The 13,660-nt window shown below is 35.4% G+C and overlaps 1 protein-coding gene across 4 annotated transcripts in view; it reads left to right on the top strand.

Moving 5' to 3' along the window:
- The window catches only part of NAA16 (N-alpha-acetyltransferase 16, NatA auxiliary subunit), a 72,458-nt gene extending 59,018 nt beyond the window's left edge, over positions 1–13,440 (top strand). For 3 of the 4 annotated variants that reach the window (XM_082331165.1, XM_082331163.1, XM_082331164.1), the window contains 11 exons: positions 487–559; positions 798–967; positions 1,330–1,482; positions 3,417–3,545; positions 4,081–4,294; positions 6,406–6,599; positions 7,341–7,449; positions 7,961–8,059; positions 8,656–8,799; positions 11,295–11,392; positions 11,667–13,440. In XM_082331165.1, coding sequence (XP_082187291.1) covers positions 487–559; positions 798–967; positions 1,330–1,482; positions 3,417–3,545; positions 4,081–4,294; positions 6,406–6,599; positions 7,341–7,449; positions 7,961–8,059; positions 8,656–8,799; positions 11,295–11,392; positions 11,667–11,867 — 1,584 coding nt within the window. In that variant the 3' untranslated portion in view covers positions 11,868–13,440. Of the gene's footprint in view, positions 1–486; positions 560–797; positions 968–1,329; positions 1,483–3,416; positions 3,546–4,080; positions 4,295–6,405; positions 6,600–7,340; positions 7,450–7,960; positions 8,060–8,655; positions 8,800–11,294; positions 11,393–11,666 lie in introns of those variants that run through there. The other variant, XM_082331166.1, reaches the window with a different exon arrangement.
- The last annotated feature ends 220 nt before the right edge of the window (positions 13,441–13,660 follow it).

Below are 13,660 nucleotides of genomic sequence, written 5' to 3'. Positions count from 1 at the left end.
AGCCTGTATTCTAGGCAACAATACTTCTTTAACAACAACAAAAAATCTTTAATAGTACATACCAGCCTGCCAGAAAACCACAGAAGTCTCTTCTATGTCTTCATTGTTATGGGAAGTTCATGCAGAGTCTTTTCCAAAGCACCTATCTTCAGTTGGCTCAGTTTGGACACGTAAGAACTAATAGCATGAATAAATAAAAATTCCAAAATACAATTTAAAAAGGCTATCAATCAAATATACTTGATTACTTTCTGCTGTAATTGCCAAAGATTACACTTGTTTCCCTGCCATATCACTAGTTAAAATGGGTGATCAAAGGTAGCCTGTGAAAGGTGAAGTAAACTGTATGAGGATATATCCAATTTTTTTTCCAAATAATTATTTTAGGATAGTTTCTCTAATTTTGCCCAAGTATTTTTTCAGTGTGTTAATTTATATAAACATGATAGTAAAGCATAACTTAAGTCGATATTTTTTTATATGCAGGTTTCTACAATCCAAGAACTTGTTACTGGTTATGAAGCCTCTTTGAAAACTTGTGACCTTTTTAGTACATGTGGTAAGTTTCTATGGTCTTATATTAATTACACTGTAATTACTAATACTGTTTATGGCAGTTATAAAGAACTGTTGAAGTGCTGATATTTTTTGCAGGAAAATAGTTGCAATACGTTCTAGTAAATGAATGCATTACTGGAAGTATTTGCTGAATTTGCCAAGCTTTGGTTTTTGTGTTTCTTTTTCAAATGCAGTCTTCAGCCTTACTGGTTACTGTAACTTTTTCCATTTTGTTGCAGAAAATGGAGAGAAAGAACCCCCAACAACACTGCTTTGGGTTCGATATTTCCTGGCACAGCACTTCGACAAACTTGGACAGTGTTCTTTGGCCTTGGATTACATTAATGCTGCAATTGCAAGCACTCCAACATTAATAGAACTATTCTATTTAAAAGCAAAAATTTACAAGGTAAAAAGTGAATTTGGACGTCTAGAGTACGTAGTTTATAAAAAAAACAACCCATCAAACTGGTGTGAATGTGTGGATAGTATTTCAGTTAGCAGTGGTTATGAGCATCGGTTTTCATGCAGGTTTCTTTTTGGGCACTATTCTCTCAGAAAAAAATGAAAACCCTTTTGTTTAGGTTTTGCAAAGCAAGTCACAACTCACAGCAAATTGTCATTCTGAAAAAAATCTGTGGGCAGGGGAGAGCGAACAATAATACTGCCTTTTGTTATTTCTGAGGGAGAAATACCAGTAACTACAGACTTCAGGAGTTGGTCAATAGCAAGCTTATACTGAAAGTTAACTATTTAAATTCTCCCTAACAGCATGTAGGTAACCTCAAGGAAGCTGCCAAATGGATGGATGAAGCACAGTCTTTGGATACTGCAGACAGATTTATCAATTCTAAATGTGCTAAATACATGCTGCGAGCAAATATGGTGAAGGATGCAGAGGAGATGTGCTCTAAATTCACGAGGGTAAGTATATTACTTTAATGGAGAGAGGTTTTGTTTGTCTCTGGCAGTTTATTTTTCACTCATGTAACTTTTTTGACCAGAATAAAAAAATTATATTTTATTAGTGTCCATTTTTAAGATAATGCTCTTACACTTAGTGGCAAATAACTATATAGAATCATAGAACAGTTTGCATTGGAAGGGACCTTTTTAAAGATTATCTCGTCCAACTGCCCTGCCATGAGCAGGGACATCTTTCACTAAATCAGGTTGCTCAAGGACCCATCCAGCCTGACTTTGAACGCTTTCAATGATAGAGCATCCACAACTTCTCTGGGCAAACTGTGCTAGTGTCTCACCATCCTCATAGTAAAGAATTTCCTTCCTTAAGTCCAATCTAAACCTACCCTCTTTCAGTTTAAAACTATTACGCCTTGTCCCGTCACTGCAGGCCCTGTGGTGAAAAGTCTCTCTCCGTCTTTCTTGGAAGCCCCCTTTAAGTACTGGAAGGCTGCAATAAGGTCTCTCCAGAACCTTCTCTCCTCCAGGCTGAACAACCCCAACTCTGCCAGCCTTTCTTAACAGGAGAAATGTTCCAGCCTTCTGATCACTTTCGTGGCCCTCCTGGACCTGCTCTAACAGGCCCATGTCCCTCTTGTGCTGGGGGCCCCAGAACTGGACGCAGTACTCCAGCTGTATAGACCCAGTAAATACTGGAAAAAATGGTTGTTTGAAGGTAGTTGTCCAGGGCATTTTTTATTGCTGTTCTTCTAAGTAACTCTCTGGAAATGCATCTGATGGATACCTTGTTTGCAAAAACCTGCTGTTTCCCAGTAATACCATCTCAGCTAACTGCACATGAATGTGCGCTATATTCATTATGATTTAACATAACATAAATTAATTTGGACTTGCACATTTCATTCCTTTAAGGTAATACAACAGACAAAAATTTTGTTAAAGCAAATCCTATCCTTAAAAGATGGGGTAAGCACTTCAAATTCTATATTCTTGAAATTGAACAAAATTTAGATTCATAAAGACCAGATTTCCATTATTTATGTAACTAAATATGAAGACAGCTACTTGGTGGGATTTCCTGGAGCATGTAAATGAATTAGGCTCCTTAATTCATCTTAATTTTAGGTGTGAAAACAATTGAAAGTGAATCCAAGCTTTCTAGATACTTCGAAGAACGACTGAAAATTTTATTACTGAAACTCATCGTGTATGCTTATCGGAAGTGTTAGAGCAAGAAATACAGAACTCTAGCATAGATACCTGTGGTAAGATAGGATAAATCTGATCCTAAATAATTAAATGTTGTGAGTTGAACTGGGTTTTCTTCATCGTATAAAGACTGTTCTGAAAATTTAGTGGCTAGCATTCCTGATAGGTGGAACGTGCTTCCAGTTTGTTTTTTCTTAATCTAGAGCATAGAAACTATAAAGAATAAATCCTAGGTTTTTTTCTTGTAAAAGTATGAAGTATAAATCTAACTTCATTTATTTAGATTAACAAGTTCTAAGAAACTTATAATTATTCATACTACATGATAAAGCAGTAAATATATTAGTGAACTTTTAGACTAGTAGATGCCACTTACCTGACGGGGGAAAAAACCAACAATAATTATTTGCTTGAACTTTAATATTTTTAAAAATAGTGTTGTTTTCTGTCCCGAAATTGTAAAAGTAAGACTGTATACAAGCATGAGTTAATCTTAAAAATCTGTTGAGACACTAATCTTGTTCAGATAGTTTGTTTGGTTTTTTAAATCTATTCCTTGTCACAAGTATTATTCTCAGTGGCTGGGTGGTTATATCCTTTTTCTGTTGTATTCCAAGTAGTTGAAGGATTGATTGTTTTCATACTAATGGCCTGAAACTAGCCATAGTTGAAAGAAGCGGCTGGTAAATTATAAAAGCAAAAAGTGGTAATGACACGTGTTTCAGGAAGGAACTTCTGCTATGGAAAACCTAAACGAGATGCAGTGTATGTGGTTCCAGACCGAATGTGCCGCAGCTTATCAAAGGCTAGGGAAGTATGGCGATGCCTTGAAAAAATGCCACGAAGTAGAAAGGGTAAGTAGGTGCAAACACCATCAATTTCTTTCCCAATATTTCTCACACAATAGTGTTTCTAGTATAATGATTTTTAAAAACAGGTTAGTACTCGATGATTTGTTGTAATAAATGTAATCCCTAGCTATTATGTGAAAAACACTTACTTGAAGTGAAAAAGACTGAATATAGAATACCACATCTCCTAACTATAGAACTATTTGTACATTTATGCTGTGTTTTGCCAATTGTTTTTTGTTTTTTTTAATCGGGAACAGTCACATTTCAGTTCGCTTTTAAAGAGTGCCTAAGTCTTTGGACAATCACATTATAGCTTTTAGCAAAATAAGATTTTTCTGGTTGGGTTTCTTCCCTACTGACAGGTTCTCTTGGACAGTCAGTATTATAAGGATATTTCTATGCCTGTTAAATGTTACAACTGATATTATTTACAGGCAATTTTATTCACCTCCATCTAATTAAAAAAATAGACTAAGCAAGGGAAGTGCACAAGAGTTGTGTGTGTGTGTGTGTTCTTTTTTTTTTTTTCTTGAAGCATTTTTTTGAGATAACGGATGATCAATTTGACTTCCACACATACTGCATGAGAAAGATGACTCTTCGTGCCTATGTAGACCTTTTGAGATTAGAAGATGTGCTCAGGAAACATGCCTTCTACTTCGAGGCTGCTCGATCAGCAATTGAAATCTACTTGAAGCTCCATGATAATCCTCTTACCAATGAAAGCAAAGAACAAGAAGTGAATTCAGGTATCTAGACCATAGTGGAAGCTCATATGTGTATGACACACGTAAAAGCTTATTAAGCTAAGTAACTTATCTGCTATAGAACAAATGAGTTGTAACTTACACAAGTTTTTCCTGTTTTCTGTCACGATTTCATAACTGAAAAGAGATCATAGATAGCATGCTACAGCTTTCTTCCTCTCTGTTCTCCTCTCATCATATTGTAAAACTAGTACATGAATGAACCTAGCTATAGTTGGAGTACTTGGGGAGGAGTGGTGTTTCAGAATATTAAGAGGAAAAATCAAATTCAGTTCAGCCATTTATCCATTTAAACAAAAGATAAATGTCTTCAACAGATGAATTATGAAACAATGGATAGATTTTGTGGGAAACCAGTCTGAATTGTAAGAATTTTAATTTTGATCTAGTGTATTTAATTTATTACATAGTAATACTAGTTAGCACTGTATTACGTTTTATCATTTTTCACATAACTTCAGGACCAAAGAATACATGGATAAGTGTGTATTAGCAGAATTAATACATTTAGGAAACTATTTAAAGCTAGTGTTAAATGGAAAGTAGACTTTCCTAGGAAACCAGTGGGGTGTGGTTTGGAAATCTGAGGATGCAATGACAAATGAGTTACGAGGTTTTTCCCTTTTAGATAAATAGTTGCTTCTTTTGTAGAACTGCAGCTACTGTCAGCACTGCAGTGGCTGTTGACTAAACGGGTGAAATGAATGCATAGCTCTTTGTAAAGGGAAGAATATTTGACATGGTGGGGGAAGTTAAAATAAACCAAAAATGCCACTTAATATTGCCAATACAGTCTTACCTTTCATTCAGAGCTGAATAGTAAGTTTTTCCATGTCTGCCTATGTATAATGAAGTACCTATAAAAAGAGGCACACTTCACAGCACAGTTCAGCTTGCATCTTTTTTCTCTCCAATTTTAATTTCTGTATATAATGCAAGATTCGTGTGTGATAGAGGATCTTGATAGCAGTATGTCAGAAACTAAGGTGGGGAAGAGTCTAAGAAGTCATGTTAGTTCATTTGCCCGCTGTGCATTGGGATTCAATAGGCTCATCCGCAGGGGAAGACAGCACTGTATGAATGGGGTAACAGGAACGCTTGCTTCTCCTTGCTTCCTTATCTCAGAACGGTGCCTCACCCCAGTGGAGAGGTCATGGTGCCATAGCCACAAAAAAGATGTGTTAGTCCCTCAGTAGCCTATTCTTCTGTTCCTTGCCATGTTATTGGCTCAAATCCTGTTCTCAGTTGAAACACTACAGTAAACAGAGTGGAAACCACAGTATTATTCTGGCTAAACTGGTCAGGTCAGTGGGACAGCAGGGAAGGAAAAAAAAAAGAAGGGTGAATGGAGAGGCTGAAGGCTCCTCACTTCTGTGTGAACCTGTAGGAAACTGTTTTGTGTGTTCTGCTTTTTGTGCAACTGTTAAACCTTCTTGGTTTATCTAAATGCTAGTCCAATCTAAAAATCTGAACACAGCAAGCAGCCTGAGGATTCATATAATGGTCCTGCTAATACATACCAGAATATTTTACCTCTCCTCACCCCAAACAATATCAGTTTTTGCTTGCAAAACTTTGCTTGCCATTGCATTTGCAGAAAATCAGTGCAATTATCATGGCTGCATATTGTTCAGAAACTCTAATGAAAGATAACAAGCTTGTTTTAAGATGGAGTGTAAATCTGCCTAGATGTTTCTAATTAGCATTAGAAGGAAGCTGAGCTACAGTCAATATGGGATCTTAGTATAACCCTTGAAAACTATTGTCCATTTTCTAAGGTAAAATCTGTCATAGATGCAACAACTTTACATAGTTAACCTTTCAAAATAGTTGAGGTTTCTATAACTATGTAAGAGAAAATATGCAAGATCAAGTGTTGTGTTATGCTGTAAATAGTAATCCGTAGTAATGTTGAATGATATAGTGATGATAGTCTGACAAGTGCTGATATTTACGAAAATAGCTGTAGAAGCATGCCATTTTGATATGGGGGAGGAGCATAGTGGCATTTCTAAGTGCTGTTGGAGAGAAACAAGATTTTTAATTAAATACTCTGTTAATATAAGTTATCTGTTTGTTACATTAATCTGTAGAAAATCTCTCAGCCAAAGAATTGAAGAAAATGCTTAGCAAGCAAAGAAGAGCACAGAAGAAAGCAAAACTTGAAGAAGAAAGAAAACATGCAGAAAGAGAGAGACAACAAAAGAATCAAAAGAAAAAGCGAGATGAAGAGGAGGAGGAAACTAGTGGACCCAGGGAAGAGCTAGTTCCTGAAAAACTGGAAAGGGTTAGCATGGTCTTTCATGTTAAATTAATATGATGGTCATAAAAAGCCTATAATATAGAATTACTATCAGGTTCTCCTAAAGGAATCCAGGGGCGTTTTATAAAATCATTTTTGCATACAAAGATACCTCTTTTAGTCTATGTCTGTTTACACTAAAGAAAAGTAATATTTTTCTTCTAATAAATCAAAGTTCTATATTAATAATATTGGTACTTTCTTTAAATTTTGGTTTTTTCCAAACAGTAGGCCATCCTTCATTAAAATAGATACTGAACAAAAAAGATGGTTCTTGCCTGAAGAACTCTGGTTTTCATATAGTGAATAGAGAAAAACTAACAGAAATGTGACTGCAGTTCACAAAATGTGAAGACCTGAGCCAGTATTTCTCTAAGCCCAAAGAACTATCTCCTTTATCACAGTAACTTCAGAAGCTTAAGCTTGTTGTCTAAGGCAGTCATATTTGTTCCCTAAATGCTAAATTACAACACCGAGTACATTACGTAAGCGGTGCCAGAATTAGCAATGATGTTGTCTTTGTCAACATGAGATCATGAGTAGACAATTTAAAATCTTGCTGTTCAAATAAAAATGTTGTGGTTCAGTTTAATTCAGAAAGCTATCTACAGTTTACCTTTGGCCTCTGATTGTTTAAATGCTCTGAATAACAGAAACTATCCTTGGTGGTTTTTATTTGATGTTTATTTTAAGATTTAAATTTCACTGTGTTTTTTATTAAAACAGGTAGAAAATCCATTAGAAGAAGCCATTAAGTTCCTTATACCACTTAAGAATCTTATTGGAGATAACATAGAAACACATTTATTAGCATTTGAAATATACTTTAGAAAAGGTAAAGTACGGCATAATTTTATTTTTGCTCTACAAAATTTTAACCCTTTGCTGCAGCCTATGTTATCTGAGTGTAGCCTAAAATGGTCTGGAATAGATATTTACTTAACTGAAGCTGGGGTTTGCATCATAGCCAGTAATAATAGGGGAAATAGGGGGGTTTTTGTTTGTTTTAAGGGTGGCTAAACAAAAATGCTAAGAGCAAAGTAAGTTGTAGTATATACTAATAAATGCTGTAGAAAGATATTTGCAGTGTGATCTTTAATTATCCAGGGGAAAACAAAGGCAAACAGATAGTAACACCATCTGTGCAGTGTTGCCAGAGTTTGAGCAGCAGGCATTTCTATTAAGCAATTTAGATGGGAAAAATAGCTCTTCTTTCTAATTCTGCCTAGGCACTGATGTTTCTAATGTTTGTACTAGATTTACTAAAGAAAACAGTAGTTGTTATAAAGAGAAAAAGTTCTGTATTCTTAATCTTGGTATGTTTTTGCTTTTTCTCCTTCCCACAGGAAAGTTTCTGTTAATGTTGCAGTCTGTCAAAAGAGCTTTTGCTATCAACAGTAATAACCCATGGCTACATGAGTGCTTGATTAGATTCTCTAAAGCTGGTATGTGTGTGGGAAGTACGTATGTATGTATAAAGATACAGGAAGTTATATTGTACAAGGACATAACTACGTATTTTTGTAATGTGTGAATACTCTTGAAACTGCAACTGATACGAAGAAAAATAAAACTAAATGGTTTGTTTTCCATGGTGGTACCCAAGAAAACACAGGTTGTGCTATGCAGGGTACTGTGTATGTATTATATTGTACTCCTTCCTCCATTAATCCACCATGTGGACCCAAGAACTCATTTTGGCTAGATTTCACAGAGGAGTAGGTGTTCCAAAGATCCTTGAAGTTCTGAAGTTTTAAGAAAATAAGTGGCAGATATGGGAGAGAGATTCTGACTGAATCAAAGTATGCATTGTGAACTTGCAGCAGAAAGTTGACAGGACAAAGTGCCCTTTATGAATGTTTTGTCTATAAATGTATCGGGAATGCTTGTATTGACCTGTTTTGAACTGAAATGTGTGATTCTTTCTGTGCCCAAATTTTAAAAATGGGAATTTTAGCAGCGATGTTTATGGTTTCACAGTTTTCTGCAGTTGTTGAAATGGCTTTTTTTGCTTTTCTCCCTCTTACCTTCCCCCTTCTAGTATCTGACCATAGTAACCTCCCAGAAATTGTGAGCAAGGTCCTAACTCAAGAAATGCAGAAAATCTTTGTTAATAAAAACTTGGAAAGTTTTAATGAAGAATTTCTCAAACACAATGCTACCTCCATTCAGCACCAACTGTCAGGTATGTTTAACTTTTTAATGCTCTTGAAAAGGAGATGATTTAAGTGATTTAAATCCAGAATCTTTATCTGCAGTCCATAATTCATACGTAAATTCCAATGAGCCAGAAATTCACATGTTTACAGTGGTTTTTTTCTGCCTGCTTCTACCATGTTAAAAAAAACTCATTCCCTTTTTTTTATTAGATGCATAAGGAGCCTGCTTCTTTCCTCCAAAAAGTGCAATCAAACCACCACAGCTATTCAAGTGTGGAAGCACTGTCATCCCTCCTGTTGCAGCTTCTAGTTCTGAAATGACTAGAAAATATAAAACAAAAAATCCTGTATATTAGAAGCAGTGCTTTTTCCTGTTTTCTTATCAGCTGGAATGTCTCTGTTCCTACTCATAGCTTTGTCACGTAGCAACAGCATCAATAAAAATATCATGACAAACTTGTTATGCTACTTTTGCTTTTCTGCTTCATGGTCAACAACGAAAATGTATCGGGCACTTAAAGTACTTAGTACTAATCTCACCTAGTCTGTAAAACGTACCCAAGGTCTGTCCAGAATCACTGGAGAAAGTTAGCTTCAGAGGATTGTTCATCTCTCTTAAAGGAAGTTTAGGTAATTTACCCCAAACTTACAGAAGCCATTAAAAGATACCTATTTCAGGACAGCATCTTGAGAGAAATATTTGCATCCCTTCCCTGTGAGCAGGCTCAAGATTTGGGAAGCCAAGTACAGGTATCTTAGCAGGCAGTTGCTCCTAATTCTTACAGATGTGTTCTTCCACTCCTCTTGTTGGGCATCTAACTGGATGTTTTCCAGGTTCTACTCTCTGGTCCTCCATTATTATGGAAAATAGTACAGTCCCTTTGCCATAGTAATTGGACAAGCTAAGACTGTCATACTTCTGAGTTCAGCTTCACACTGTCCTACATCTTCAGTACCTTTGAGAAGAACCCAAGATAGATCATAGGCAGTGGTGGCACCTGTGTTAGAGAGATGTCAGGGACCCCTTTGAAGAAAGTGGGTGTGTTCACATTCAGCGGAGGTGAGGGGCTTAATGTGTAAAGGCTCCTTAGGGTCCATTGATCACTGTGATCCACCAGTGTATCAATTTACAGGCAGTAGGAACAAACGTGGAATTAGGATTTTTGAAGTGAAATCAGGAGTGAACTAACCATAGACATGTCCTTGGTAGCTTTAGGTCTTCACTTATGTGTCAGTCTTCTGTTTATGCTGAAACAGGTTTGAAGTGATTGTCTTATCTACTGTACAATTTAGAACTACTTAAACTGTCATCTTGAATTCAAGTTTGAAAACGTAAAGGTCTGAAAGACCTAAACTTTAAGTCTGAGAGTACAAATGAGTGTTTTCTTAGCTTAAAATGATTACTAGTAAAAAAATTATAAGCAGAATCTTAATCCCTTTTCAATTTCCCTACTGTATCCTCCCTGACTTTAAACAAATGTAACTAGGTTAATAAGTTTAGTAAGTTTTTTGACAATGATTACTCAAACCCAAATATGTTCAGTCTAGCAATTTATTTTGTGAAACCTTCTGGATACAAAAAGCAGTAAGAACTAGGAAACTAATTAGAAAAAACAAATTTAATAATTGGGGAAATTAGTTGAGCAAGAGGAGATGATACACTCAGAATGTGGGTTTTCAACTTTTTCAGTAAAATGATTTCTGAAGCTTTTTGTTCTTTGTAGTAGATTATGTAGTGAGGTGTGTCTGGACTTTGTATTTGGGAAAAGGAAAGTATATGAAATGCCTACATGTTAATTAAGATAAGATTTTAAATTAAGGCAGCTATGATGTGAGGAGCAACACAGTATTTTGCAGAGATGCTCAGACCAGTTTTGATAAACCATGGTCGAAGAAGCTGCATTTAGTTACATTAATGCTATGTCTTTCTTCTCACAAATTGTAGTCTAGTCGAGGCAAAGCACCAAACTTGCATTAAACTTCACTTGTACCTATACTATTTTACCCGGCTCCAGATTTGTAGCCCAGCTTGGCCTTAACTTTCTGCCATATGGATGTATACTGGTCTGAATTTCTTCTGGACAGTGTTCCACAATTATTTAGTAGCTGCACTGTTCACTTATTTCCAGTACTTTTCAAAATAATTCAGAGTATCTGAGAAAATGTCTTTTAATCGCTGTAGGATGGATTTCATTTAGCCTGCTGATTTGAAGGGCTTAGTCATCAACGTACTCTCTATGTGTATTTCTTGCCTGACAGGTCTTCAGTAAGTGAGGCATTTCACTTTTGCAGAAGCAGATCTCCTGTGTTACTCAATCCTTATGCTTCTAATAAATTTAAAAATAGCTTTAGTTTCCTTAGTTTTAAGTTATAAATAAAGGAGGGAAACATGGTTTATTAAAACTTGTAAGAAGTCCTAATTCACATTGATTAATAAGTTTTCGGATTCTGTGTGTCTGTATATGCGGCGTTGCATTTAGGAGCGCTATAATCTAAATGTTGTGTTCTTTCTTGTGATAAGGTGCAAAGATGATGTATTTCCTGGACAAATCAAGACAAGAAAAAGCAATTGCTGTTGCTACTAGATTGGATAAAAACATGAGAGACAAAAATGTGAAGGTAAAAGATACAGTCTCTAAAGCCAAAAAATGTGTGAGATCTTTAAATAATGTATAATTAGCTGCAGGATAATGTACATGCTTCATAGATCATGATAAATTCTTATTATTTGAAAGAACAGGGTTTCAGATTTCTTTCCCTAAGTAACTACAAAATATCTGAATACCAACAGAGAATGTGTGTTTGCTCAGATTAGTGTTGTTTAACTGTACATCTCTTTAGTAATAAAACAATTGTAAATTACACCTATTAACTGTTACTTTTGTTTCTTTAGACATTAACAAAGGTTTTTGAGGCACTGCTTGATGGCAGTTTTGGAAGCTGCCACACTCAATGTGAAGAATATCAAGCAGCATGTCATAAACTGTTTCCTTTTACGTCTGCCTTTATGCCTGCCACAAACGAGGACGATAGCAGCATTGCATCTGTGAATCATACAGCCATTAACCATGATTTGCTGTCTAATGAAATCTGAAGTAGTGTGTGCAAGCCCGTGTGTGTGTATACCTACATGCACACATGTATACAAAACTCTGACTCTCGTTACATGCTGGCTGGATACAGATCAGGGTTACTTTTCCAGGTTGTATTTTAATATCTTTAACAGCTATAAAACAAAATATTTGGATAGTTAAATGAAATGGAGTATGCTATTAGTTATTTTTTTTTCTCCCAACAAAAACTGCCAATATTTATGTAAACATTATCCTTAATCAGCATTTTTCATGTTTATACTTGTACAGTTTTAAGTCTTTTAATAATCCATCAGCCCTCCCTCACAAAAATATGGATGTTAAAGACTGCTTTCACATAAGTGTCGTTACATATACAGATAAATGTGATCATATCTTGTTAATAAATTACCATTTGAGCGTTTTTAGCAGATTAAGACTGAAGTGCTGCTTGAATTGCCCTCTTCTTTTACTGTCCTTTAGGGTTTTTTCTGGGTTTGTTTGGGTTTTTTGGTTTTTTGGGTTCTTTTAATTCTATTTTGATCTTTGGTCAGTTTGGTTTCTTTTGAAGCACAGTGACAATGAAAGCATTGGGGGTTTGCATGTTTTTGTCAGGTGTGTGTCTTATATGGAACCAGTGTTGATGGATATGAAGATTAGGTTTGTGTTTAAAAAAAAAAAAAAACCAAAACAAAACAAAAAAACCACTAAGGCTTTTTGGAAACTATTCTATCTACCTTGTGTTCCATAGCTATTGTTTCCTTAAGTTTATGGTCAGTTTAACATTTTCAAGTTTGAGTATCCTGAAGCAATTCCCTGTGAAAACAATGAATTTGATACTGTTGTTTGTCCTCGTTCCATCTTCCCCTTCCTCCTCTTCCTTCTGTTTTCTCCCCATCTGTTCACCTATTGACACTTAAGTTGAAAAAGCTGCTCCAATTTTGGGCAAATGCAGAAGGTACAGTAATGGGGAATACAGTCCTTCTCTACATCATAAAAATTCACTGGTAAGTTTACTGTATTACCTCCATTAAAAGTCTTAGTTGTCCACTTCTGGTCAATACTCCAGTACTTCTCATGCCTAAATACTATTGCTTTAGGTGCTGCAAAGCAAATAGTACGTGAGGAGTATGTTTTACATTTAAAAACTATTTAAGGGAGCACAAAGAGGCTGACTACAAATCATAATGAACCTTTTTCTTACTTTGTATTCTGGTGCATTAACTATTAAATATACAACACATCCAAATGGAAGTCTCAATCTAATATACCTATTTAAAGCATAGTATTGCTGGACAAAATGGCTACATATGACAGCTTTACATTCTATAAGAACTGCTATCAAAACATAACTATACTGTGGCTTGTACAGAAAATCCGTTTTCTGGAAACTGTAATGGAATCATTCAATCTTGGTTTGTTTTTATTTCACTGCAATGTAAATAATTTCAGTAATATTAACTAGCCCCTCAAAGGCAAATGTAAGTTCATGAAGAGGGGATTTTATTAAGACAAATAAACTGTTCTAATTAAAATTCTCCTTTGTGTGTCATCTATTTAGATTCAAAATTGTTGAATGGAAAACTCACTGTAAAATATTGCCAACATATGTTATGCTGTAATAAATTATTTTGTACACACTTGCCTTTGGTTTGGAATTCTTGCATATTTATGGACATCAAACGTCAACCCATCACATTCATTATTTTTTTTCTGTTCAGTTGCAACATTCACTGGTTTAACATGAACTCTGTAAGTAGTTAAGGGGAAAAAAGAAAGTCGCTATTTAGCACATTGAGACATGTATCTCTCTATA

The sequence above is a fragment of the Platalea leucorodia genome (assembly GCF_965183815.1).
Source record: "Platalea leucorodia genome assembly, chromosome: 2".
In the NCBI taxonomy this organism is placed as follows: Eukaryota; Metazoa; Chordata; class Aves; order Pelecaniformes; family Threskiornithidae; genus Platalea; species Platalea leucorodia.
Note: the sequence above shows the minus strand (reverse complement) of the source record. Positions and strands in the feature narration are given on the sequence as shown.